We start from the raw sequence: 23,651 nt of genomic DNA on the forward strand, positions 1-23,651 counted from the left end.
ATCCTTTCGGCGTTGTTCAAAGTTCCCTTTCTTAGGCTTAGTTAGGGAGTGAGTTAAGGTCTCTAAGACCTCTTGCTCATTTAGAACATACTAGATCTTACAATGCCAATTGTCGTAATTTTTCCCATCCAGTTTTTCTCCTTTGTTCAAATCGGCAACAATATTTTTCGATGTCATTTCACTACAAAAAATGCACAAATTAGATATATACACACACCTAAAAAAAATGCCGCGTTTATCTAAGTTAAAGAGAAAATAATCTAAACATGTCACAAGATCAAAAATTCGCTAAGCTTCCTAATCATCTCTTGCACCACAATACCCAATTATTAACTATTAACTTAATTTTCGCGCAATTTTAAATTGCATGGGAAATTTCAAAAAAAAATTCAACCATACATCCACTATCACCAGGAGAAGCAGCAGCCCAATAGTGCGCTTTCATCTTAGCTCCCACTTGGTCATGGGTTCTAAACACAAGAAAACAATATCTGCCATTTTAGTAAAAAAAAAAAAAAAAACTCACGGGTTGGGCCAAAAAACTATTGGGCTGGAGAAAAAAAACTTTTTTTTTTTTTAAACAATTGGGCCATGTTCAAGTTTTGAATAGCCCGTAAGTTTAAAACCTCAGATTGTAAGTTAATTTTTTTTTTAACAGCCTTCTTCAACCTCCGGAATTGGTACTGTTCATGTGAACAGTATTAAAAAAAAAAATAGTGGCTTAAAGCCACCATTATAGGCAGCCTCCGCCGGTGGGCTCGGTGGCAGAGCACTCACCGGAGTGCTCTGAACACCACGGGTTGCAGCAGCCGGAGTGGGCTGCTCCCATTGTGCAGCACCACTCCTTAGCATGCGGCAACCGTGGTGTATGCTGCCCATCTCGGTTGGGCAGCACCACTCGGTGCCAGCATCACCATGCAGTGCCAGCGGCACCACGGTGCAGGCTGCAGTACCGTGTGTGCTCAGCACCAAAAAAATGGTGCTCGGTGCACCAATGGGTGCTTGCAACCCATGGAGGTGTCCTCAGCACCATGTAGTGCGAGGACCACCCGTGTGGTGCTAGCAGCAACTGTGTGGTTGCCCAGCCACCACCACGATGCGCTCCGTATCTCTGCGCATGGCAAATACACTGCCATGTGCAGTATCACACAGTGCTCAACATATATATATATATATATATATATTGTATTAAAAAAACAATATAATACATATTCTTAATGCATAAAAAGAAACTGTCAAACACATCTAGCAATATAGTGTGATGCTCATGTAAACAAGGATCATATATAAAAAAACTTACGATAATAGATCATGGCATTTCTAACAGTCTCATACATGTTTTAATAAACAGAGACTAAACCCAAGATATATAAACATGATCATATTTATAGAACGTAAGAAAAAAATATATATATGCATTACATGAACAAGAAACAGAGACATATTTCACTGGGAACAACTAACCTGGCGCTCTGATACCAATATTAGCAATTATATAAACGTACACAGCGGAAGAAATAACTCAAGAATAGTCTGTGTAGTTGTTCCACGAGTGAATCCAGTGTTTAAATAGATTTCTCCACTCAGTGCGTGAATGTGCTACGTAGATGAATCTAGAGTCACATTCAAAATACCTACAGCCTAAGTATTTTCACTCACAGACAGAGAAAGATTTTTCCAAGAGAGAGTTATTCTGCCAAGGAATGGAGGACTAATTTATCAGTCGTCCGCGCCCCTTCATATGGTAACCGTTGTGGCCAGTCAAAGTTACGGCCCTTGACTCCAAACATAACGTCTGGAGTAATGCCAGCATCCCTAAATGGTAAGAGACAGGGGCATGCCCACTAAGGGCACCCCTGCTTTATTACAGAAGACAACAAACATATAATCATAAATAGAACAATAGGAGAACAAATTTAACCCACGAGCAAGGAGCGATGCGTCGAGCATCAATAACTTCGAAATGTGGAAAATCGATGATGAAATTTCATCTGTGATATTTTTCAGACAAGAAAAATTATGACAACTTTGCCCTTTTCATTATAGAGTTTGTCAGCTTCGGTTTATTTCTATACTTTCCCAAGGTACCAACTCTCTGATTCGAAATTTGAAGTTAAGAAGAAAATTCAGCTGATTTGACTACACACTAGAGGGCTCAGATGTGAATCATGACATCCGCATGGAGAAAATCTGGGAAAAATACACGTGCAGGCACATCTAATCTCATGGTTTCCTCAAAATAGCATGAGTGGCTACACATTCATATATATATATATATATACATATATTGATTTATAATTTATTTAAGCAAACTTCATTGATAATAATAATAAAAAAAAACATAAAGTTTTAGAGAAGAACTTGGGGTCTATCTTACAGAAAATGATGCTTTATGAAAAAGGAAATGCTTCAATATAGTGATTAAAGCTGCCCATTTCGCCAGTTGGTGCGAGCATTGATGGATTTTTTAAGCCGTCCAGCCTTAGGCAGATCTTATAGCAGGAAGTTGGTGTGTCTCTGGTAGTTGATTCAATTGTCCGACTGGCTGAAATTGCTTCTACGACTACATGAGTGTCCTTCTATGTTGAAAGCAAAACAATTTTCTTCTTTACAAGGATATAAATGAACTTTAATATCAGTAGAAATAATTTATGTTGCACACTCTGCCTCGCTGTCTCTCTCTGCTCTCTCTCTCTCTCTCTCTCTCTCTCTCTCTCTCTCCCCGTGTTTGACCTTCCTACTTCGCGAGAAGGAACTCAGGGCTCAACAATGGAAGAAACAGTAGAGCTCCCTAATTCAGATCACGTGGAAATGGCTCACCAACACATTCCACGAAAGATAAAAAAGGGAGGCCTTGTAACCATGCCATTCGTTATAGGTAAGGTTAAAGTAGAATCAGTATACGTGCAAAAACTCTTTCTCCTTTTCGATTATAAACCGGGTTTATGAGATTTTTACTGATATTTTAGAATTATACATCATAATTTTCATTATTGTTTTGGTGCATGTATGTTTCCAATATCCTTTTGTGTCATGGCCCATGGGTGACCAAAAACACAGTAAATGAGGCATTTGAGAGAGTGGCAAGCTTTGGGCTGGTGCCAAACATGATATTTTACTTGATGAGAGGCTACAACCTGGGATTTGCCAAAGGGAACAACTTGATCTTCTACTGGTCAGCTGCCACCCAGTTCATGCCTATCCTGGGGGCTTTTCTTTCTGATTCTTACCTGGGTCGCTTCCTTACCATCGTCTCGGGTTCCATAGCCAGCTTCCTGGTAATTTTATTTTCCATTTTGTTGTTCTCTCTCTTTTTGGGGACCTATGAACAAATAGCAACCTTTAACGAATATGAGCAAAATATTGATGCAACAAACTTCTTAAATTCATTTGACAAAAATTTAAACAGGGGATCGTGCTCCTGTGGTTAACGGCCATGATTCCATGGTTGAGGCCTCCCCCATGTGACCAATCAAAACACAGTTGCAAATCCGCAACAACGATTCAAATGGCTGTCCTAATATCTTCTTTTGCTCTCATATCCATTGGAGCTGGTGGCATTAGGCCATGTTCCTTGGCGTTTGGAGCAGATCAGTTGGACAAAGGAGATAACCCAAAAAATAACAGGGTCTTGAAAAGCTTCTTTGGCTTGTACTATGCTTCCCAATCTATTTCTGTCTTCGTTGCCTTGACGGCCGTCGTCTATGTTCAAGATCATCTCGGATGGAAAGTGGGTTTTGGGGTTCCGGCAGTTCTTATGTTCTTCTCTGCCTTCTTCTTCTTCCTGGCGTCCCCCTTGTATGTCAAACAGGAAGCTAAGAAGAGCTTGTTCACTGGCTTTGCACAAGTGCTTGTAGTTTCTTATAAAAATAGAAAACTTCCCTTCCCTGATCGGAGCTCCGGTGGACTTTACCATCACGGAAAGAACTTGCTTCTTGTCTCACCAACTGAGAAACTAAGGTAATGCCACCAGCATAATCGTCGTCCTTTTCTGCCCTATTATATGCAGAAAAATTCAGTAATCTTTCCCGGGCTTTCTTTCTTTTCAGGCTTTTGAATAAAGCTTGCATCATTAGGGAACCTGAAGTAGACATAAACCAGGATGGATCAGCTTCAAATCCTTGGAGTCTTTGCACAGCAGAGCAAGTAGAAGAGCTAAAAGCACTTATTAAGGTTATCCCATTGTGGTCTACAGGGATCATTGTCTCTATAAGCGTAAGCCAAAGCACATTCCCAATACTCCAGGCAAATTCCATGGACAGACACATAACTTCAAGCTTCCAAATTCCAGCAGCATCGTTCGGGTTGTTTGCTGTCATTGTTATAATCATCTGGGTTGCTCTCTATGAACGAGTAACCCTTCCCCTGGCGTCAAAAATCATAGGCAAACCAGTGAGGCCTGGTCCGGTGAAAAGAATGGGAATTGGGGCATTTCTCTCTTGCATGGCCATGGTAATTTCCGCCGTAGTTGAGAACATCCGACGTAGGAAAGCAATCCGTGAAGGGCATATAAACGATGCACATGCAGTTTTGGATATGTCTGCCTTCTGGCTTGTGCCACAATATTGCTTGATTGGATTAGCGGAAGCGTTCAATGCGCTAGGACAAATAGAGTTTTATTATTCAGAATTTCCTAAGAGTATGTCAAGCATTGCCACGTCTCTGTTTGGACTTGGAATGGCTGTGGCTAGCTTGTTGGCCAGTGTTATTCTGAGCACTGTTGATGACCTTAGTTCAAGAGGGGGAAAAGAGAGCTGGGTTTCCAATAACATCAACAAGGGTCACTATGATTATTACTATTGGCTTCTTGCTGTAGTGATGTTTCTCAATTTACCCTATTTTCTGGTTTGTAGCTGGGCATACGGACCTCAGGTCGAGAATGGGAGTAAACGGGAGGGAGAAGCCTGACAATTTATTTGTGTGACATTTGGTTCGAATGCTGTAATTTTGGTTCCTCTCCTCCATGACATTGACATTAGACCTAGAATATATCATCGTGGCTGAGTTATCCAAATGAATCATCATTCTCTAATTAACCTCTGGACTATCAATTTAAGAATCTGATACCCAACTCAAGACAAGTTGAAATGTGTAAGCGTGGATTCTTACGGTTCGAAAGGTCAAATTGCCCTCATCCTTGGACCCTTAAACCAAAGAAACGAAATTGGAAATTGGGATTTGTGAAATACCTCTTGCAATGCAATATGTTTTGATAAAATATTAATTCTTTTTTTTTTCTAAGCAATTTTGATATATTATAATTAAAGGATACACGAATACATGAATAAGGGATAATGAATCCCGACAAACACCATTTCTTAATTAGTGCAACATTATAGAAAAATAGATACCGGAAACAAATAAATGTTTCCTACTCATCTCCACTAAGGAAGAGCCACACAAAGTGATTGCTTTTATGCAATCCGAAAATGGATTGTTGCCCCATGACCAAAGGCCATAGTGATTATTGTGACAGCATCTTGTCTCGAAGTGGCTGTTGCGGAAGTCCACTACCTTGTCTTCACGACCTTATGGCCATATAAGACAACTCTTACGATAAAAAACAAGATAAAAAATCCTAACTCTATAATGTTATACGTTGTCGCAAGACTCCACACTCTTCCGAAGGAATACATGTGATTCTCGCAATGGAGAATAAAAGAAAAAATGGAGCTGATGGGTTGTGGCGGAAAAAGACTGCCGAGGGACTAAAGAGGGGGTGGTGATCCATTGTAAACTGGTCAGAGCTTGCTGACTTCAGTGAGATTGACCATACCTCTAGCCATCCATTGTTTACCCAAAGCAACTAGTTCTCCGTTACTTCTCTTTCTTATCTCCACCACCGCTGCCACTAATGTTTCTTTTTCTGCCACAACTTTCGCCTCTATCTCAACTTCTTCCTGTCATAGTTCAAACTTCAGTCATCAAGTCAGGTAAAAAAAAAAAGTTGGAAACGCAATTCTGGATAAAAGCATTTCACAGCTACTAAAAAGGGAAAAGAAGAATTTAATTAGCAAGAATTTGACCCTTTATTCAAGGTATACTTTCCAGGGTTATTATTAAGTTTCAATATATCGAAATTTTGCCCAAAAATAAGTTAATTTCATATAGAAAATTTCCCTTAAAAGCATCTTGTAGAGGTAACAAATATAATACATAGAAATAAGTATAAAATACAGACAGGAGGGTAAAAAATGGGATCCCCGAACTCATGTTTTTATGAGGCGACAAATGTCAGTCACTTGTGGAAATGGGATGGCGAAGGTCGGTTTTGGAAGATCCAAAAGTAACGATTCTAAGGACATAACAGGTGTTCGCTGGTTATGGGTAGGACGCGATCGACATAGCCTCCAAAGACCGAGAACAAAAATGGGGAAAAAAGGAGAGAAGTGGGAAAAATATAAAAAGGGGGAGGAGAAGGGAAGGGAAGAGAAGAGGGAACAAGAGATGAAAGCCCTTGGGTTTGAACTAAACGGACCTCGTACCTGCTCCAACTAGCGGAGGCAAAATCATTGGAAAGAAAGTAGATAACAAATCTTGGTTATAAAACGAATACTGGAAAGTCAACTCGGGAACATATCAAAAGAAAAACGAAACAATGAGTAATGACGAGAGAAAGAACTTGGATCTTAGCCGTGGAGTAGTAGGAAATATTGAGGTTGACGGTCGATTTGATATTCCCGACAGAGGACCAAATGGCGCCAGCCCCAAGGTTGTCGATTAACGTTGCCATAGCTCCGATGTGCCAATTTCCATCTCGATCCTATATATTATATGATAGCATATAAATAGAAAAGAAAAAAAGATTTGAGGACAATATCAAGGAAGACAAAAAAGAGGAAACATCAGAATACAGATAAAGATTAGAGAGACGATGGATGGATGTATGGATGGACGGATAATAGATGTATTAAAGAAGCACTTACTGAGAGGCGATTGGGAACCAAAAAATGACAGAGAATAAAACCCTTGCGAGCCTGGACGACCTGGAGGCCCTCCATGGCTATGGTCTCCACTTCCTGACATATCATGCCCTTTGACAGAGCGCCCAGCCACTTCCGCGCCGTCTCCACCAAACGACGCCCTTCCATCTCTCTCTCTCTCTCTCTCTCTCTCTCTCTGTGGATGAGAAATGATAAATCCCTCTCTAGACTCTAGACTCTTAAAAGTCGTTACGTTGGGAAAGTTTGAAAGCATGCTTATTAATGTCGAAAGCATGCTTATCGTATTAATGTCGAAAGGTCGTTTGAATGTGGATGGCTTCATCTCACACTTGTTGACTTCATTCGTGTTGTTTAAGACAATAATTCCATGTTTAACATTCAACCAGTCACTCCAAATTGCTTATATATCAAAAGGGAGGAAAATTTAACCATAGTGGCATCAAACATATGATATAAATGTTGTAAAATAATATTATTGTAAAATAAATTATATGATCACCTTGAGCTAGCCGACATATACATAGTGCATAGTACCAGCATAGTGAGTTAACCGACATATGTATAGTGCATAGTGCTAGCATAGTACAAGCATAGTGAGTTAGCCGACATATACATAGTACATAGTGCTAGCATAGTACTAGCATAGTGAGTTAGCTGATATATGCATAGTGCATAGTGCTAGCATAGTACTAGCATAGTGAGCTAGCCGTCAAATGCACAGTCTCCTTTGTACGCCTATATATATCGTTGAATCTTTTAAGAAATTCATAAGTTTCATAACTTCTCTGAACTCTATCTCTCTCTCTCTCTCTCCTTTTAGAAAGTTTTCTAACACGTTATCAGCACGAAAGTTCTGACGATTTTGAAGCTAGTAGTCCTCTACTTCAAGTAAGTTTTTCAATATATTTTTATAGTTTTCAAAATGAATATGAAATATTAAACATACTTATGTTCCTGATTTATATATGTAGAAAAATGTCAAATCTTACAAAATTGGAATTAGTTGCTCTTGACATTTTTGGAAAAAATTATTTATCTTGGATCCTTGATGCTGAGATCCATCTGGATGCAATGAACCTGGGAAATACAATTAAAGAAGGAAATCACCTGCAGGACCGTGCTAAGGCAATAATTTTCCTTCGGCACCATCTTCATGAAGAATTAAAAACTGAATATTTAACAGTGAAAGATCCACTTATTTTGTGGAATGATTTAAGTGAAAGATATGAACACCAAAAAACTGTAATCCTCCCAAAAGCTCGTCATGATTGATACACCTGAGGTTGCAAGACTTCAAGAGTGTTAGTGAGTATAACTCTGCACTCTTTAAAATTAGCTCGCTATTGAAATTATGTGGTGAAAAAGTCACTGATAATGACTTATTAGATAAGACATATACTACTTTTCATGCCTCGAATGTGCTCCTGCAGCAGCAGTATCGAGAGCGAAAGTTCAAAAAATATTCTGAACTTATATCTTGTCTTCTATTAGCTGAGCAAAATAATGAGCTTTTGTTAAGAAATCACCAGTCACGTCCTACTGGTTCTATATCATTCCCTGAAATGAATGATACTAGATTTACATCATTTCCAGAAGCGAATGGTGCATCTTTTTAAAGAAAAAGAGGGCGTGGACGTGGTAAGAAAAACTATAGAAGTGGAGGTTCTAGAAGTGATCACACTAAAAGGGATAATAATAGATATACACCGTACCACCAGAAGTGGTTCAACTCAGAGAAAGGCAAAGGTCCTCAAAACAAATTTTTAAAGAAAGATGAAGATGGATGCCATAGATGTGGTATGACTGGACATTGGGCTCGTACCTGTCGTATAGCTAAGCACTTGGTTGACCTATACCAATCTTCTATAAAAGAAAAAACAAAGAAATTTGAAACAAATTTTGCTGAACCATCATATGCTTTAAATTCTATAGATGGAGAAGATATTACAAGCCTTGATGTTTCTGATTTCTTTGAAGATTCTAGTGGTAGAGTTGATCATGGAAGTGTTCCTTTTTAATTAATGTATTTCCTTTATATTATTATAAAATATTTTTATATTCTGCAATATTTTGTAGTAATGAAAGTTTTATATATTTTGTAGAATCATGAGTCTTATTGATGAACTTTCTATCTTTGAGATGAATAATAGAGATGTATGTCTGGCTGACAGTGCTACAACTCACACAATTCTTAAGGATAAAAAATATTTTCAAAATCTAACATTGAATAAAGCCTATGTTCATACCATTTCTGGTTCATCGAATCTAATTGAAGGCTCCAGAAGAGCTTATATTGTGTTGCCTAATGGCACCAAATTTTGTATTGATGATGCTCTATTTTCTTCACAATCCAGAAGAAATTTATTGAGTTTTAAAGATATACGTCGTAATGGTTGTCATATTGAAACCATTAACGAAGACGATAAAGAGCATCTTCTCATTACTAAAATAATTTCGAGCCAGAAGCTCGTATTAGAAAAACTGTCTACCCTCTCATCTGGATTGTATTATACAGAAATGAGAATAATTGAATCACATGTTGTAATGCACCAGAAGTGCATTGATCCCAAAATATTTATGACTTGGCATGATCGCCTTGGACATCCGGGATCAATAATGATGAGATGAATAATTGATAATTCGTATGGGCATCCCCTAAGGAATCAGAAGATTATCTTACCCAATGAATATCCATGCTCTGCATGTTCTCAAGGTAAATTGATTATCAAACCATCTATCTCAAAGATTGTTTTTTAATCTCCATCTTTTTTACAAATGATTCATGGGGATATATGTGGGCCTATTCAACCATCAAGTGGACCGTTCGGATATTTTATGGTTTTAATTGATGCATCAAGTCGATAGTCACATGTTTGTCTACTTTCCACTAGAAATGCTGCATTTGCTAAACTTCTTGCACAAATAATTAAGCTACGAGCACAATTCCCTGACTATCCAATTAAAACTATTCGATTGGATAATGCAGGAGAATTTACATCTCAAACTTTTGATAATTATTGCATGTCAATAGAAATAGATGTTGAACATCCAGTTGCCCACACATACACTCAAAATAGTTTAGTTGAATCATTGATTAAAAGGCTTCAGCTAATCGCTAGACCTTTACTCATAAAATCAAATCTCCCTATTTCTGCTTGGGGACATGCTATAATTCATGCAGCATCATTAATTCGAGTTAGACCATTAGCATATCACAAATATTCACCATTACAGCTTGCATTTGGTCAGCAACCAAATATTTCTCATCTTCGTATTTTTGGATGTACTGTATATGTTCCAATTGCACCTCCACAACGTACAAAAATGGGCCCTCAACGTAGACTTGGGATATATGTTGGGTTTGATTCTCCATCTATTATCAGATACCTTGAGCCTCTTACAGTGGATATGTTTAAAGCACGTTTTGAGGATTGTCATTTTGACGAATCCATTTTTCCAACATTGGGTAATGAGAAGTCGGTGCCTGAAGCACGACAGGAAATTACTTGGAAAAATAAAGCTCTTTCCCAATTTAATTCTCGTACAAAAGAATGTAATCTAGAGGTTCAAAAGATTATTCATTTGCAAAGTGTTGCAAACCAATTACCGGATGTATTTATTGACACTAAAGGTGTGGTAAAATCATATATTCCTACTGTTAATGTTCTAGCAAGGATTGCAGTCCCTGAAGGACAAGTTGTCAAAATAACAATAGGCGAGTCTAAGATACGCCTGAAGCGTGGACGACCTATTGGTGCTAAGGACAAAATTCCTCGGAAGAGGAAAATACAAAATGAATTTGGTACTCCTGAAGAGTCCATACCAACACAGGCCATAAGAATAATTGATGCTCCTGAATAGAGTAAATCTCCTGAGAAAGAACTTCCTGAAGAGGTATTTCATGAAATGTCTTCCCTTGAAGAGGGACAGGTACTTGAAAATAACGAGATCTCGATACATTTCATGAGTATAGGAGAAATTTTGAATAGAAATAAAACTGTTGTCGACAACATATTTTCATATAAAATGGCTCTTGGCATTACCAGAAGTAATGAAAAAATTGAGTCAAGAACTGTAGAAGAATGTTGACGTAGAAATGACTGGCCAAAATGGAAATCAGCTATTGAAGCTGAATTAAACTCGCTAGAAAAACGAGAGGTCTTTGGACCAATTATACAAACACCAAAGGGTGTAATGCCCATTGGATATAAATGAGTATTTATACGTAAACGTAATGAAAACAATGAAATTGTGCGATATAAAGCACGACTTGTTGCACAAGGTTTCCTGCAGAAACTGGGGATTGATTATGAGGAAACATACTCTCCTGTTATGGATGCAATCACATTCAGATATTTGATCAGTTTGGCAGTGATAAAAAGATTGGATATGCAGTTGATGGATGTGGTCACTGCATATTTATATGGATCATTAGATCATGACATATATATGAAAATCCCTGAAGGATATAAAATGCCTAAAGCTTCTAATCTGAGTACATCCAGAAGTATGTATTCTATTAAGTTTCAAAGATCTTTATATGGGTTAAAACAATCCAGACGCATGTGGTATAAGCGCCTTAGCGAATATCTATTAAAAGAAGGATTTGAGAATAATCCAATATGCCCATATGTTTTTATTAAGAAATCAGACTCCGAATTTGTTATTATTGCGGTTTATGTTGATGATCTAAATCTTGTTGAAACTCCTGAAGAGATCAGAAGAACCTCTACATATTTAAAGAATGAATTTGAAATTAAGGATCTTGGCAAAACGAAATTTTGTCTCGGCCTGCAGCTAGAGCATTTGCCAAATGGAATTCTCATTCATCAATCAAATTATACAGAGAAAGTCTTGAAACACTTTTACATGGACAAAGCTCATCCCCTGAGTACTCCAATGGTTGTTCGATCACTTAATGTGCAGAATGATCCATTTCGTTCTTGTGAAGACAATGAAAAAATTCTTGGTCCTGAAATACCTTATCTTAGTGCAATTGGAGCCCTGATGCATCTTGCAAATTGCACTCGGCCTGATATTGCATTTTCAGTTAATTTACTTGCAAGATATAGTTCCGCACCAACTCGAAGACATTGGAATGGCATTAAACATATCCTTCGATACCTTCGAGGTACGGTTGATATGAGATTATTTTATCAACATGGTTCAAGTCCACAATTAGTTGGATATGCAGATGCAGGTTATCTTTCACATCCACACAGAGGTAGATCTCAAACTGGATATGTATTTACTTATGAAAATTCTGCTATATCATGGAGATCTATCAAACAAACACTATCTGTTACCTCTTCAAATCACTAAGAGATCATTGCAATTCATGAAGCAAGTCAAGAATGTATTTGGCTAAGATCAATGATCCAACATATTCAAGAAAAGTGTGGTCTTCCAGTGATTAATGATAGTCCAACAACTTTATATGAAGATAATGCTACTTGTATTACTCAAATTAGAGGAGGATATATCAAAGGTGATAGAACCAAACATATTTCACCTAAATTCTTTTATACTCATGAACTTCAAGAGAAAGGTGAAATTAAAATTAAGCAGATACAATCAAGTGATAATCTGGCAAATTTATTCACAAAAGCATTACCAACTGCAACATTTAAGAAGATTGTGCAGAACATTGGAATGCGGAGACTTGAAGACCTTTTATCATGCACTTTTCAGGGGGAGTAATGTCTTGAAGACTTATACTGATTGTACTCTTTTTCCTTCGCTAAGGTTTTATCCCACTGGGTTTTCCTTTGCAAGGTTTTAATAAGGCAATCTTAAAATATTTTACGGTACACATGAATATTGTACTTTTTTTCCTTCGCCATTGTTTTTTTTCCCACAGGGTTTTTCCTTGGCAAAGTTTTAACGAGGCATATTCATTATATGTGATCATCCAAAGGGGGAGTGTTGTAAAATAACATTATTGTAAAATAAATTGTATGACCACCTTGAGTTAGCCGACATATGCATAGTGCATAGTACTAGCATAGTGAATTAGCCGACATATGCATAGTGCATAGTGCTAACATAGTACAAGCATAGTGAGTTAGCCGACATATGCATAGTGCATAGTGCTAGCATAGTACTAGCATAATGAACTAGCCGTCAAATGCACAATCCCCTTTGTACGCCTATATATATCGTTGAATCCTTTAATAAATTCATAAGTTTCATAACTTCTCTAAACTCTATCTCTCTCTCCTTTTAGAAAGTTTTATAACAATAAAATTAATATTCCATTTTATTTTATAAGTAGGCAAATGTTCCTTTTTATCTGTAGCTTCATTGAAAATTTCATTCCGTTCGAAGTTTCAACAAATTAATTGGGATCACAGTGAAGTGGCATGCATAACTTCTGATCTACAATCACTTGACATTTACTGTTCAGCAGCCAGCACTTTCTTCAATTCTTTCTTATTCACCTGGATCAGACATTAAGAAGGTGTAACAAAAGAGCTCTTTAGGTACCCCTTCATGTTAAGAAATGGAAATGTAACAATTTTCTTTTTCTTTGCAACACAGTGAAGTGAAAGCAACTCACCTTTCCCATAGCATTATGAGGCAGCGAGTCCCAGAGAAACAATCGGGTTGGTAGCTGGAGACAGTGTAAAGCACTAGTTAACAGAAATGTATGTTGTTTCTATTTAGCATACGTCTTAGAAGTTAGCACACTACATGGACAGATAGATTTATCATCAAGATTCAAATCAAGTTGTCTCTACTTCTGGAGGAAGACATTCAGCATGCTGGCATACCATAAGGCATTTGGGATGTGGCATGCCTGGCCAATCAAATCACGTTTGAAGCCAGTGCCAAACACATCCTCAACTGAGGATCAAATACACCACAAAAAATCCATCTCCAGAATTTTACTTCTAACTGGAGTAAGGCATTCCTATGAAAAAGTTGGACCAGTGCTCTGCTTTTCCATATGGAGGAAGGGAAGGGGCGAAAGATGGTCATGCTACAATACCTTGTACGGTGCAAGTTTTTCTTTAGCCCAAGAGCAGAGTTCTTCCAACGTTATAGCAGGCTCCAAATCTTCCTCCCTTTTTCTCTTAACGTCTGCATTAGGCACAATAATCGCACAAACAGCTTCTCCATAATCTTTGTCTGGTAACCCCAACACACAACATTCTGCAACAACTGGATGCTGCACAAGAAATGTTTTCATTGTGATTGTCAATCTATCTAGTTAAACATTTTTTACTTATTTCATCTTTTGCATGTTTTTGATCAAGAGAAGAATTCTAGAAGAATGATAATGAAATGAACTACTATAAAGCGAACATTTAAGGCTATTTTATTGGCTTAAAAGGGATGAAAAGTACTTGCCTCCAAGATAGCCGATTCAATCTCTAATCCAGATAATTTGTATCCACCAACCTTCATAATATCAGCACTTGTACCTGATACCCACACACAACAATATTGCAGCATATATACTTGTAATCCTTGATTTATGGAAAATCAATATGCGGTTCAACTTCATACCACATTGTATTTCAGATAATTATGACTTTTAGGCCCCTTATTAGCAGTATAACAGGCAATTATAATATGAAACTGCAACTGGATCCCATAACATATAAAAATAACACGTTTTTTCAACTGACTCAAATGAAAATATCATTCTTTAAGTTGGAGAAATAACCATCACCCAACCAATACAAAAACTAGGGGCTACATTTACGTTCATTAATCATCAATATCGAGTTTATCATTTATGAATGCACTACCACAGCAAATAGCATCAGATCAGACAATGTATCAAGCTTTTTGGGTCACATCTACTTTCTCATTCCTATAATTACTTACAGTAAGAGGAGGAGGAGGAGGAGGAGGGAGGGAGGGAGGGAGGGAGGGGGGGGGGGGGGGGGGGGGGGGGCATGGGTGCTGTCCCACATTGCAATAGAGGGAGTTTGATGATGGCTTAATTAAGTGCCTTAGCCACCCTGGAAGTTGAAGTACTCCCTTTACAATGGGTTTAGATCTCACCCTTAATAGGTCTCATTAATCCTCTCCTTTCTCTAGTTGTTGAAAAATTAAATAAAAAATCATTACATCTCAAGTAAAAGTTTGTCTCATTCATATTCTGCGAGATGTATTATGCAAATGAAATCTAAATTTCCTTACGTCCCAAAATGATGTAGTATCCATCCGCATCCACTTTACCAGCATCCCCAGTTCTGAAGAAGTCACCATCAGTAAATGATTCCCTAGTTTCCTGAGCAAAATTATTACAAAGAGAAATGATATTTGCAGTCGTGAGTGCACAAGCATTGCGCAATCCTTTTGAAAAAGAGTGAACAAATACAGGACCCACATGAAAAAAAAAAACAAAAAAAAAACCTAATTTTTTAATAATGGACCCCACTTTTTTTCAAAAAGATTGTACGGCGCTTGCGTACTCACGACTGTATCTAGCATTACTCTATTAAAAAACAGAATTTGCATGAGTACTCCACATTCCATTTTTCATTGGTGTAAAACTACCAGTTGCTAAATCATATTGTCATGACTTAATCCATTCAATTACATCTGATAGACATACATAGACTAAAGCTTTGAGATGGCATCACATCTAGTCCACATGTTATGTAGTCAACCTGCATATTAGTGTCGAATTTACAATATGACGCATGCTTAACAGACTTGGGAGCATTGTAGCACACTGGGTATATGACATCACAGTAATTATATCAAGGCTTCCACAGAAAAAGAAAGAAGAGCTTTGCTACTCATCATCCCCACACACCACACTTATTTTTATTATTTTTCAAAATTTTTTTTTTTTTTGGTTTTATTCTTTCTAAACTAATTGATTTCTTCTTCTCATCATTCATAAACCACACATTTGGTAAGAGAAAAAAATAAAAATAAAAATAAATTATGTATGGTGTGTAGTGTGAGGATGATGAATAGAATTCTTCAAGAAAAAAAACAGCAAAAATTGTGTTCAGATTATGAAGGTCAAATATAGTATCCATTTCTCTACTTGAGTGATAAGAATTCCTCGGAAAAAAGTAAAAATATAAAATATAAATGTATTATTGCAAAGACCAGCAAAGAAAGACATGGACAAGAAGCCGTGTGATTGATGAGATCAAGGCTTCAGAGTCGTTTAGAACATATATTGTTTCCCATAAATATAAATTTGGCATTGTCACCTCAATCAAATTTGACAAAACCTAAGACAGACTCATCATGATAATGGAAGTTGTACTTGCCAATGAGCTTGAACTTATATGACACCTTCTGCTCCAATAGGAATAGGGTGGAGGGTGAGGTCATGGGTTCGCTCCATTGTGTGTTATTTACAATCAATTGAAAAAAAAAAAATGACGGGAAGGAAATACTAAAAAATATCAGAAAGTACCTCTGGAAGTTTCCAATATCCCTTAAACAATGAAGGGCTTTTAACACAAAGCTCACCCACCCCATCTGTGTCATCTTGATTCTCATCTTCTGCTAGAATCTTCACCTATCATAAACACAACATTGCTGCTGATGAGAGTCCAAGGAATAAAAAAAAAAGGATCAATGACCATCAATGTCTTTAGAAAAATGGAAACCAGAATGTTATATTATTCATAAATGTGTAAATTAAACCTTTAAATGATCATTTATGTTCAGTAATTATGTTATAATATCCACTTCGCTCCATGGAGATTAATTACCAATCAGACAGGGGGAAGTTAACTAACCTGCACACCAGGAAATGGTTTCCCAACAGTCCCGGCCTTCCGAATACCTTCCAATGGATTTGATATTGCCATGATGAACTAAGACATCAAACCATAACTTGTAAGAAGTATACTCTCTGTCTATTGATAAAACCATAAAGTATACTGTGTAAACAGTGTTTATGCTCCTTCATAAAGTTAATAGATATACTGGAAAAGGTATTTAAACTGGATTACTTACTTCAGTCATGCCATATCGTTCCAAAAGGCGATGCTCCGTGATAGTTTCCCATCGTTGCATGACAGGATGAGGGAGTGCCGAGGAGCCACACATCTGTGAAGTAAAACAGAGAGAGAGAGAGAGAGAGTTCATCAGTTGGCTTTGACAGTTGGGAACAACCACCAGAACATATATATATATATATAAGCTGAAAATTTTTTAAATATTATTTAGGAGGTCATCAGAAGAAAAAAAATGGTTAGAAGTTCAATTGATTCTTAAAAGTTGCAAGCAGGAAACGTCCTTTTGCACCTACCATTAGTCTCATCTGTCTTGCTGCAGAGGCAGAAGCAGCTTGTAAGTCTGGATCCATTGCTTCATAACCTTGTATCAATCGAGTATACATAGTTGGAACCTACATATTACAGAATGATTTCTCTGTATCAACTCTCAACTGTGACAATATCACTAACACGACACTCTTAATATTTGTACTAAATAACCTGGTAAGAAAAATAGCATGCATTAGAATATTTATCCATACTTTCTATCATAAAGTCTATCCCAAGATAAGAAAATTATATAATAGGCCTACTCTTGACTCTGTACGTGATACGTATGCCATACGAACTCTGCATAATCACAGGCATACAGCCAATGTGCTATGAAAACATAAATTTGTAATTTCAAAAGGTATATAAAAAAGTTCAACCAAGTTACATACTAAGGTATCAAAAAAATAACCATGTGTAGTAGGTAACTAAGATTTAAGACCCCATTCAGGAAAGGTACAAAGGAGTAGTACAGGTAAGGAAAAATGTGATGACCACTATTTACAAAAAAGTGCTTAAGATAAAGACCAGGCTTACTCCTGTAAATACAGTTATAGCGTCATCAGCCTTAGTCCCCTCAATTGGATATGACTCACGCCATCTCTGCCAAATTCCCCTTACACTAAATTTTGGCATAAACTCAACCTTCAAAACACATGATCAGTATATTAATAAAGCAAAAGTGAAATTTAATAGTTACGGTGCTTGGAAAGCAGAAAATATCCACTTGAAGGGAAGGAAAAAAAGAATAAGGACAAGGCTAAATTACCGTTGACCCGGCATAGAGAGGTGCTAGTAGAGCATTAAAAAGCCCATGAACATGTATATTATAAGCTAAGGATCACTGCAACACTGAGTTTACGAAATCAAATTTGATACAGCAACGTCTAAGAAGCCAACAAAGGCATATACTCAAAAAAAAACAAAGGCATAGACTCAGGCTGTAATCATGTGAAGAAACTAAAGCAGTTTCCCAATCTGAAAATATAAATATGAGGATATGATGTAGCGGTAGGCAATGCAAAAATTGGTCAGCTGAAGTATACTCCCAAGCTTCTGCGAGTGTTTGTACCTGAAATCCAATGTTATAACAAACATCAATGCAGACAAAAAAAAAAAATAGTACATGTAAAAAAGTAAATTTGTCATGGTCATGTAACCACTTCATTAAGGAGGTTTTAGCATTAATTCCTAGACTGGAGTTTGACAGCATTCATCAGCCAAATGTAAAACGTTCAGAACAAATGCTCTTAAGAACAGTTAAGTTAAACCAAAGGTTTCAACTAGAACAGTCATTTAAACCGGAATATTTTTTACATGCTATCGACTATGTTTATGGATGAATATTGACAAAATAAACATATAAATTATACATAAACAAGCATGGTCACATAGATGCACAACTGACAGCCATGTAGTTTTCACATAAAGGATAGTAGCTTATTGTGGACCATGGGATAAAAGCGTATCAAAACTCATGAGGTGCATGATGTGCATACCTGTGCAGTGATGCTTCTGTGCGTGTGAACAACTCCTTTAGGTTTACCGGTTGTACCACTTGTATATATAATTAATGCTGGATCCTCACCTGCACCATTGGAATTGACCAAGTAGTAGATGAGAAAAAACACTTTTCTCAATTTCATGCACAGCTATTACTAGGATGTAAAATTGCTCAAAGGTCTGTCACCATCTTACTTGATGTCTCAATATTCCTTTGCAAAATTCCACGTTCATCTATTCCTCCAGGTTTTGAATGATCATGGGCACTTTTCTGTGAAGAAATGCTCAGAACAGGTGGAATAAGAGAGTGTCGAGCAGCACATTTAGAAGCAACTTCTTGCAGAAACTCGTGATGATCCTCAGTACTTAATACCATGGAGACATCCTATAAAAAATAAGCATAAGAGTTCAATAGAAACAAGTCCACAATAAAACTGAAAAAAAATAGAAAGAAAGAAGAAAATGACAAAACAAAGATGCTGGAGGTTGGCCTGAATTAAAACTTCTTGCTGCAAATATAGTGCTATCATGTTTACAACAACCACACTAATCTTAGGTAGGAAAAACCCACAAAAACAGATCAGGTTGACGTTACATTAGTAAAGAGCCAAGACTCAAGACAAGCTGAGTTCTTCTCTGCTTGATGAAACATAATCAAGGCCCCATCTCAAGTCAAGCATTCATATATAGGCTCAAGCTGGGATTGATGCCAAGCTTGTTGAACTCGAGGGTAGCTTGTAAAGTAAACCAACCCTATGCAGTGTGCTTGAGCTTGATTCATTTGTCTAAACAAATGAGCTGAGCAATTGACCAAGCTTTGGTCAAACCACTTGCGAGCAGTTTATACCCTAAGTTGCTACTCGAGATAGAGATAAAAAACCACCGCCAATGAGATGGTCTTCAGGTTAGACAGCCAGGGAAAATAAAGAAAATAACTTTTTTCACTGCAATATATCAAATCTGAATAATAATCGAATTACAAACCTTAAGCACACTCTCATACCAAAGAAACCCAAGAAAAAACTAAATCCCAGTACCTCTACAGTGTGTGAAAAGAAAAGTCACCACACAACTTCTGAAAAAAAATCTGCTCTTGCTCAATTACTATGCAACCAATAAGAGCTATCCTTCAAAGAGTTTAAGGCATGTTGAACTTTACGAGTAATTCTGAAGTAAAAAAGCAGAATATTACTGTTTCAAAGAGGACGGAGACTATAATGCAGGTATTATGAGTTGGAAACATAAGAGTTGGGGGGGGTGTACGGGCATAATAAAAATGCACCATAGAAGTATGGTTATTTACGATTAAAAGAAAAACTAGGAGTTCTTGTACACACCGAATCATTCATCACGTGTAGGAGCTCAGCCTCTGGGTAGCTGACTGCAAGCGGAACAGCAACACCTCCACTCAACCAGGTCCCTAGCATTCCAGCAACGAACTCAGCTGAAGGTTTGGCCACAATTCCTATTCGAGCTCCACCAAGATCTCCAGGTCCCCCCACACCATCAACAGAGAGAGAAGGCTTTTCCCGTTTGCTCTCTTTGGAAGTCTGATATATGATATATGAACAACGCATTGAAGGGTTTTGTCAAACAATTTAATAGTAATTTCTTCAGGGGTAATTAAAAAGAATATTGCTAAAAAATCAATGAGCTAATCTTGGAATTCTGATACTTCAATTACTAATAATTGATCAGCAAACCAGAATAGCTGCAATCTTATAGAACTTCGACAGTGCTTCCCAAGTCAATATAAACAGCACATACCCAAGAATGAGGTATGCAAGCACAAAGGTCTAAGTGTATATGAACTTCTTACTCACACTTATTAAGTCACTACTGCTTAAAATATTAGATATCTCGAATGCCGATGAAATGAGCTGTATGTAGCTATAACTTTGCTTATTGGCTCTAATAGCAACTCTGTCACGAGAGGCACCCCCCTGCCTAGAAACTTCTTTGAACACCTCCATTTGTACCAGAAATTTGATGCTGTGATAGAGAAGAAAGAGCATTGTTAGGATGTGTCCAAACATATTTAGCATTCATTGTTACAATAATGGTTCTTCACCCTCACAATCAAAAACATCCAAACTCAAAACAGGGATTGTAATTTCTTAAAGAGTACAGCGTCCGCATAGTTTCCATCCTAACATTCCATTCAAACTTTCATAGCATTCATTTAAAAAACCAATCTAGACTAATATCACTTTAGAAATTGAAAGGCTCTTTTGTTTATGATAGAAGTATTAGTCGTCCAGACTGGGAAATAACTAAAACTTCCTACTCATCACCATAATTTGATAGGAATGGAAAAGTATTAAGATTTTAATTTTACGCAGTGGCACGCTAGATTGAAGACTATGCTTCACGTGTTTGTACTTCTAAATGATATGTAAAACATAATGGAACCATTCAAATTATCCTGATGCATCATGTTTCTTATACGCTTATTCATACCTTTGTTCAACCTAGTTTGATGATATGCAAACAAAATAAGGGGAAGAAATTCAAAATTCCCCGTCTGTTTCCAGGATTCAACGAAATTGAAACGAATAAGGACATCGTTTCGCAGAAGAGAAACTCAATCAGTCACATAGGGCACATTTAAAAAACAAAAACCCAAAACGACAGAAGGTTATATACAAGAACATCTAAGCAACAAAACCAATATAACCCAAGTCGATCATAACCATTCGTATTCTTAAATAATTTTAGTTGAACAAAACCATCACACATGAACCATATACATACACATATGGATACATGCACGCATATATTTAACATGGTGAATGCTCTGTTTTGTTTCCTACAAGTGCGTAACATAACGAAAAGAAAGCAGCCCCAGCACTCGAACAAAGGCCTCCGATCAGTCCAGGCCAATTACTCAATCATTTCTCCGAGCAAAAAACGTCACATCAAATACGATCCTTTTATATTTCATTTTCCAAATTCTTTCTCTAAGCAAACAAACAGAGGAATCCGTAGCAACTTAAAAAAGAAAAGAAAAAAACAAACGAACAAACACAAGAGAGCAACAGCGACACACACACACACGAGTATGGACAAGGTGGACAGACACAAGGCCGAGGTCCCGTGAGCCTGCTCAGAGAGAGAACGAGGAAAGGCAAGGAAACTGAATACAAAGTAAAAGAGGGCCTAGACAAGTGAAAGTTGGAAGGACTTGAATGATGAGCAGCGACTCATTGAGGAAGGAAGTGGGTGGGGGCCGTGGCCGACTCATAACAAACAGTCGGGGACAGTTGGGCTTGAACTTTCAACCTCAACGCCGACGGTAACTTCGTTGCTATTAGGGGGGCTGTGTGTGTCGGGTTTAGGTGATTTTTGTAGTAATTGTTAGATGGTTGACTTTTGATGTCGGATATACACTGGAGCGATTGCTCTCAAACGTTTGAACGTAACGAGTTTTGTTAAGTTCCGTATTAAATTATGTATTAATATTATTTATATTTTTTTATATTTAAAATTTAAATCAATATTATTTTTAATAAAATTTAATTTTTTTATTAATTAAATTAAATTTAAAATTAATACATATATTAACACACAATTATACCTCTAACTAGATTTTTCTTTATCTTGGAAGGACGGACCTGCCCTGCTGGCTGCTATGCAAAAGGATGAAGATACACGTACACGACAAAAATGTCGTTTTCCATTTCCTGGAAAAAAAAAAAAAAAAAATTCTGTATCCCGTCGCTGATGCAATGGAAAGCTTAAGGATGGACTCCAAGACCCCTGTTTACTTGTTTCTGAACTGAACCTAGAAGATGGAACAATCTACTACTTCAAGCTCTGTTCTATCATAACACAGTGAATGAAATCCAAAAAATTCCTCTTGCTCAAACAAACTTTCACTCGAGGGGAATAAGATGATATGGACTCCAAATGCTTCTGGGAAGTTCACAGTGAAATATGCTTATGCATCAATCACTTTGAGCTCTAACCAACGTCAGCCTCCTATACCTTCTGACACGTGCAAAAAAGTCAGGAATATTAGAGTGCAGGATAGATGAGATTGTTTGAACAGTGTGAATAAATGATATGGTTTTAAATGAAAATTAAAAGTTGAATAAAATATTATTTTTTAATATTATTATTATTTTAAAATTTAAAAAAATTAAATTGTTTATTATATTTTATGTGAAAATTTTAAAAAATTATAATAATGAGATGAGATGAGTTCAAGGTATTTCTCAATCTAAATAATCTTAAAACTGCTTATTTGGAATATCCTGAATAATATTCTTCCCACAAAGTCCATGCTGAATAATTGCTCCCTTAAGTGAGAGTCAATTAAATTGTCCCATTTGTGATTCTGAAGAGAAACCTTTACTCACCTGTTCCTAATATGTTCCTTCACCAGAGTTCTATAGACACAATCCCCATGGCCCATGGACATCTCTTGTTTTGTTCCTAGTGGGATAAACAACTGGATAAAATGCATACTCACGCTTTCAAACTCCACAAATATACCTTCTCTTGAAGAGCACCAGTTTCAAATCTTTGCCATTTTATCCTTGGACGATATCTGGTTTCTATGTAACAAAATTATGCATGAGTGTTTTAACCCTACTTTGGACAGTTTTGTTGAAGGGGTCATTAAGAATTTTAAAGAGCATTGTTATGCATAGGGCAATAAACAGTTGAATAATCCTATGAATTGGAAGGCTATACCAAAAGGCAAATCTGTTAACATTTGATGTAGCAGTGAGGAATAAAGGAAGTACTACTGCTGCAGTATGCAAATCAGAGGATGACTCTTTGGTCTTTGTAATAACCACCTTCATAAAGAGTCAGAACTCAAATAAGGGGGAAGCTAATGCTTTGTACATAGTCAAAGAAGCATAGTCTCTGCTTATTAGGAAAATCACAATTGGTGGAGACTCACAAGTGGCTATAAATGCAATTGAGGATCCAGAAAAAT

The 23,651-nt window shown here is 37.0% G+C and overlaps 3 protein-coding genes across 8 annotated transcripts; 1 reads left to right on the forward strand and 2 right to left on the reverse strand.

The window, feature by feature from the left end:
* Positions 1-2,531: 2,531 nt before the first annotated feature.
* On the forward strand, positions 2,532-4,984 carry LOC122282262 (protein NRT1/ PTR FAMILY 1.2-like). Its single transcript, XM_043094216.1, has 4 exons — positions 2,532-2,878; positions 3,061-3,278; positions 3,410-3,960; positions 4,050-4,984. Exons 1-4 carry the CDS (start codon positions 2,623-2,625, stop codon positions 4,906-4,908), a joined length of 1,884 nt encoding a protein of 627 aa, XP_042950150.1. The 5' UTR covers positions 2,532-2,622; the 3' UTR covers positions 4,909-4,984.
* Positions 4,985-5,281: 297 nt separating this feature from the next.
* Positions 5,282-7,166, reverse strand: LOC122282267. Its single transcript, XM_043094223.1, has 3 exons — positions 6,927-7,166; positions 6,623-6,763; positions 5,282-5,900 (listed from the first exon to the last, which is right to left on the reverse strand). The coding sequence occupies exons 1-3, from the start codon at positions 7,089-7,091 to the stop codon at positions 5,742-5,744; spliced, it is 465 nt and encodes a 154-aa protein (XP_042950157.1). The 5' UTR covers positions 7,092-7,166; the 3' UTR covers positions 5,282-5,741.
* A 6,013-nt stretch (positions 7,167-13,179) lies between these two features.
* On the reverse strand, positions 13,180-22,083 carry LOC122282273 (probable CoA ligase CCL8). 6 transcript variants are annotated; one of them, XM_043094228.1, is made up of 17 exons: positions 21,458-22,083; positions 20,527-20,695; positions 20,041-20,253; positions 18,899-19,088; positions 18,700-18,788; positions 18,203-18,272; positions 17,970-18,022; positions 17,738-17,845; positions 17,185-17,283; positions 16,890-16,982; positions 16,670-16,747; positions 16,342-16,446; positions 15,099-15,189; positions 14,298-14,371; positions 13,936-14,115; positions 13,504-13,557; positions 13,180-13,384 (listed from the first exon to the last, which is right to left on the reverse strand). In XM_043094228.1, the coding sequence occupies exons 1-17, from the start codon at positions 21,469-21,471 to the stop codon at positions 13,340-13,342; spliced, it is 1,725 nt and encodes a 574-aa protein (XP_042950162.1). In that variant the 5' UTR covers positions 21,472-22,083; the 3' UTR covers positions 13,180-13,339. The 6 variants fall into 6 exon arrangements, with proteins under 6 accessions (XP_042950162.1, XP_042950182.1, XP_042950178.1 ...); XM_043094248.1 differs by having other exon boundaries at positions 21,761-22,082; XM_043094244.1 differs by having other exon boundaries at positions 21,753-22,082.
* Positions 22,084-23,651: the final 1,568 nt, after the last annotated feature.

Source organism: Carya illinoinensis, chromosome 1, assembly GCF_018687715.1.
Source record: "Carya illinoinensis cultivar Pawnee chromosome 1, C.illinoinensisPawnee_v1, whole genome shotgun sequence".
Taxonomy (NCBI): domain Eukaryota; kingdom Viridiplantae; phylum Streptophyta; class Magnoliopsida; order Fagales; family Juglandaceae; genus Carya; species Carya illinoinensis.

Excerpts from the sequence above, each read along its gene's own strand:
- LOC122282262 (XM_043094216.1), top strand. The coding sequence starts at position 2,623 with ATGAACTTTAATATCAGTAGAAATAATTTATGTTGCACACTCTGCCTC. Across the intron at positions 2,879-3,060 it reads AACCATGCCATTCGTTATAG|TAAATGAGGCATTTGAGAGA; the intron begins GTAAGGTTAAAG and ends CCAAAAACACAG. Across the intron at positions 3,961-4,049 it reads TCACCAACTGAGAAACTAAG|GCTTTTGAATAAAGCTTGCA; the intron begins GTAATGCCACCA and ends CTTTCTTTTCAG.
- LOC122282273 (XM_043094225.1), bottom strand. The coding sequence starts at position 20,748 with ATGCTAAATATGTTTGGACACATCCTAACAATGCTCTTTCTTCTCTAT. Across the intron at positions 16,748-16,889 it reads AACGATATGGCATGACTGAA|TTCATCATGGCAATATCAAA; the intron begins GTAAGTAATCCA and ends TTGATGTCTTAG. Across the intron at positions 16,447-16,669 it reads AACCATTTCCTGGTGTGCAG|GTGAAGATTCTAGCAGAAGA; the intron begins GTTAGTTAACTT and ends TGTTTATGATAG.
- LOC122282267 (XM_043094223.1), bottom strand. The coding sequence starts at position 7,091 with ATGGAAGGGCGTCGTTTGGTGGAGACGGCGCGGAAGTGGCTGGGCGCT. Across the intron at positions 6,764-6,926 it reads TGGTTCCCAATCGCCTCTCA|GATCGAGATGGAAATTGGCA; the intron begins GTAAGTGCTTCT and ends TATAATATATAG. Across the intron at positions 5,901-6,622 it reads ACTCCACGGCTAAGATCCAA|GAAGAAGTTGAGATAGAGGC; the intron begins GTTCTTTCTCTC and ends GAACTATGACAG.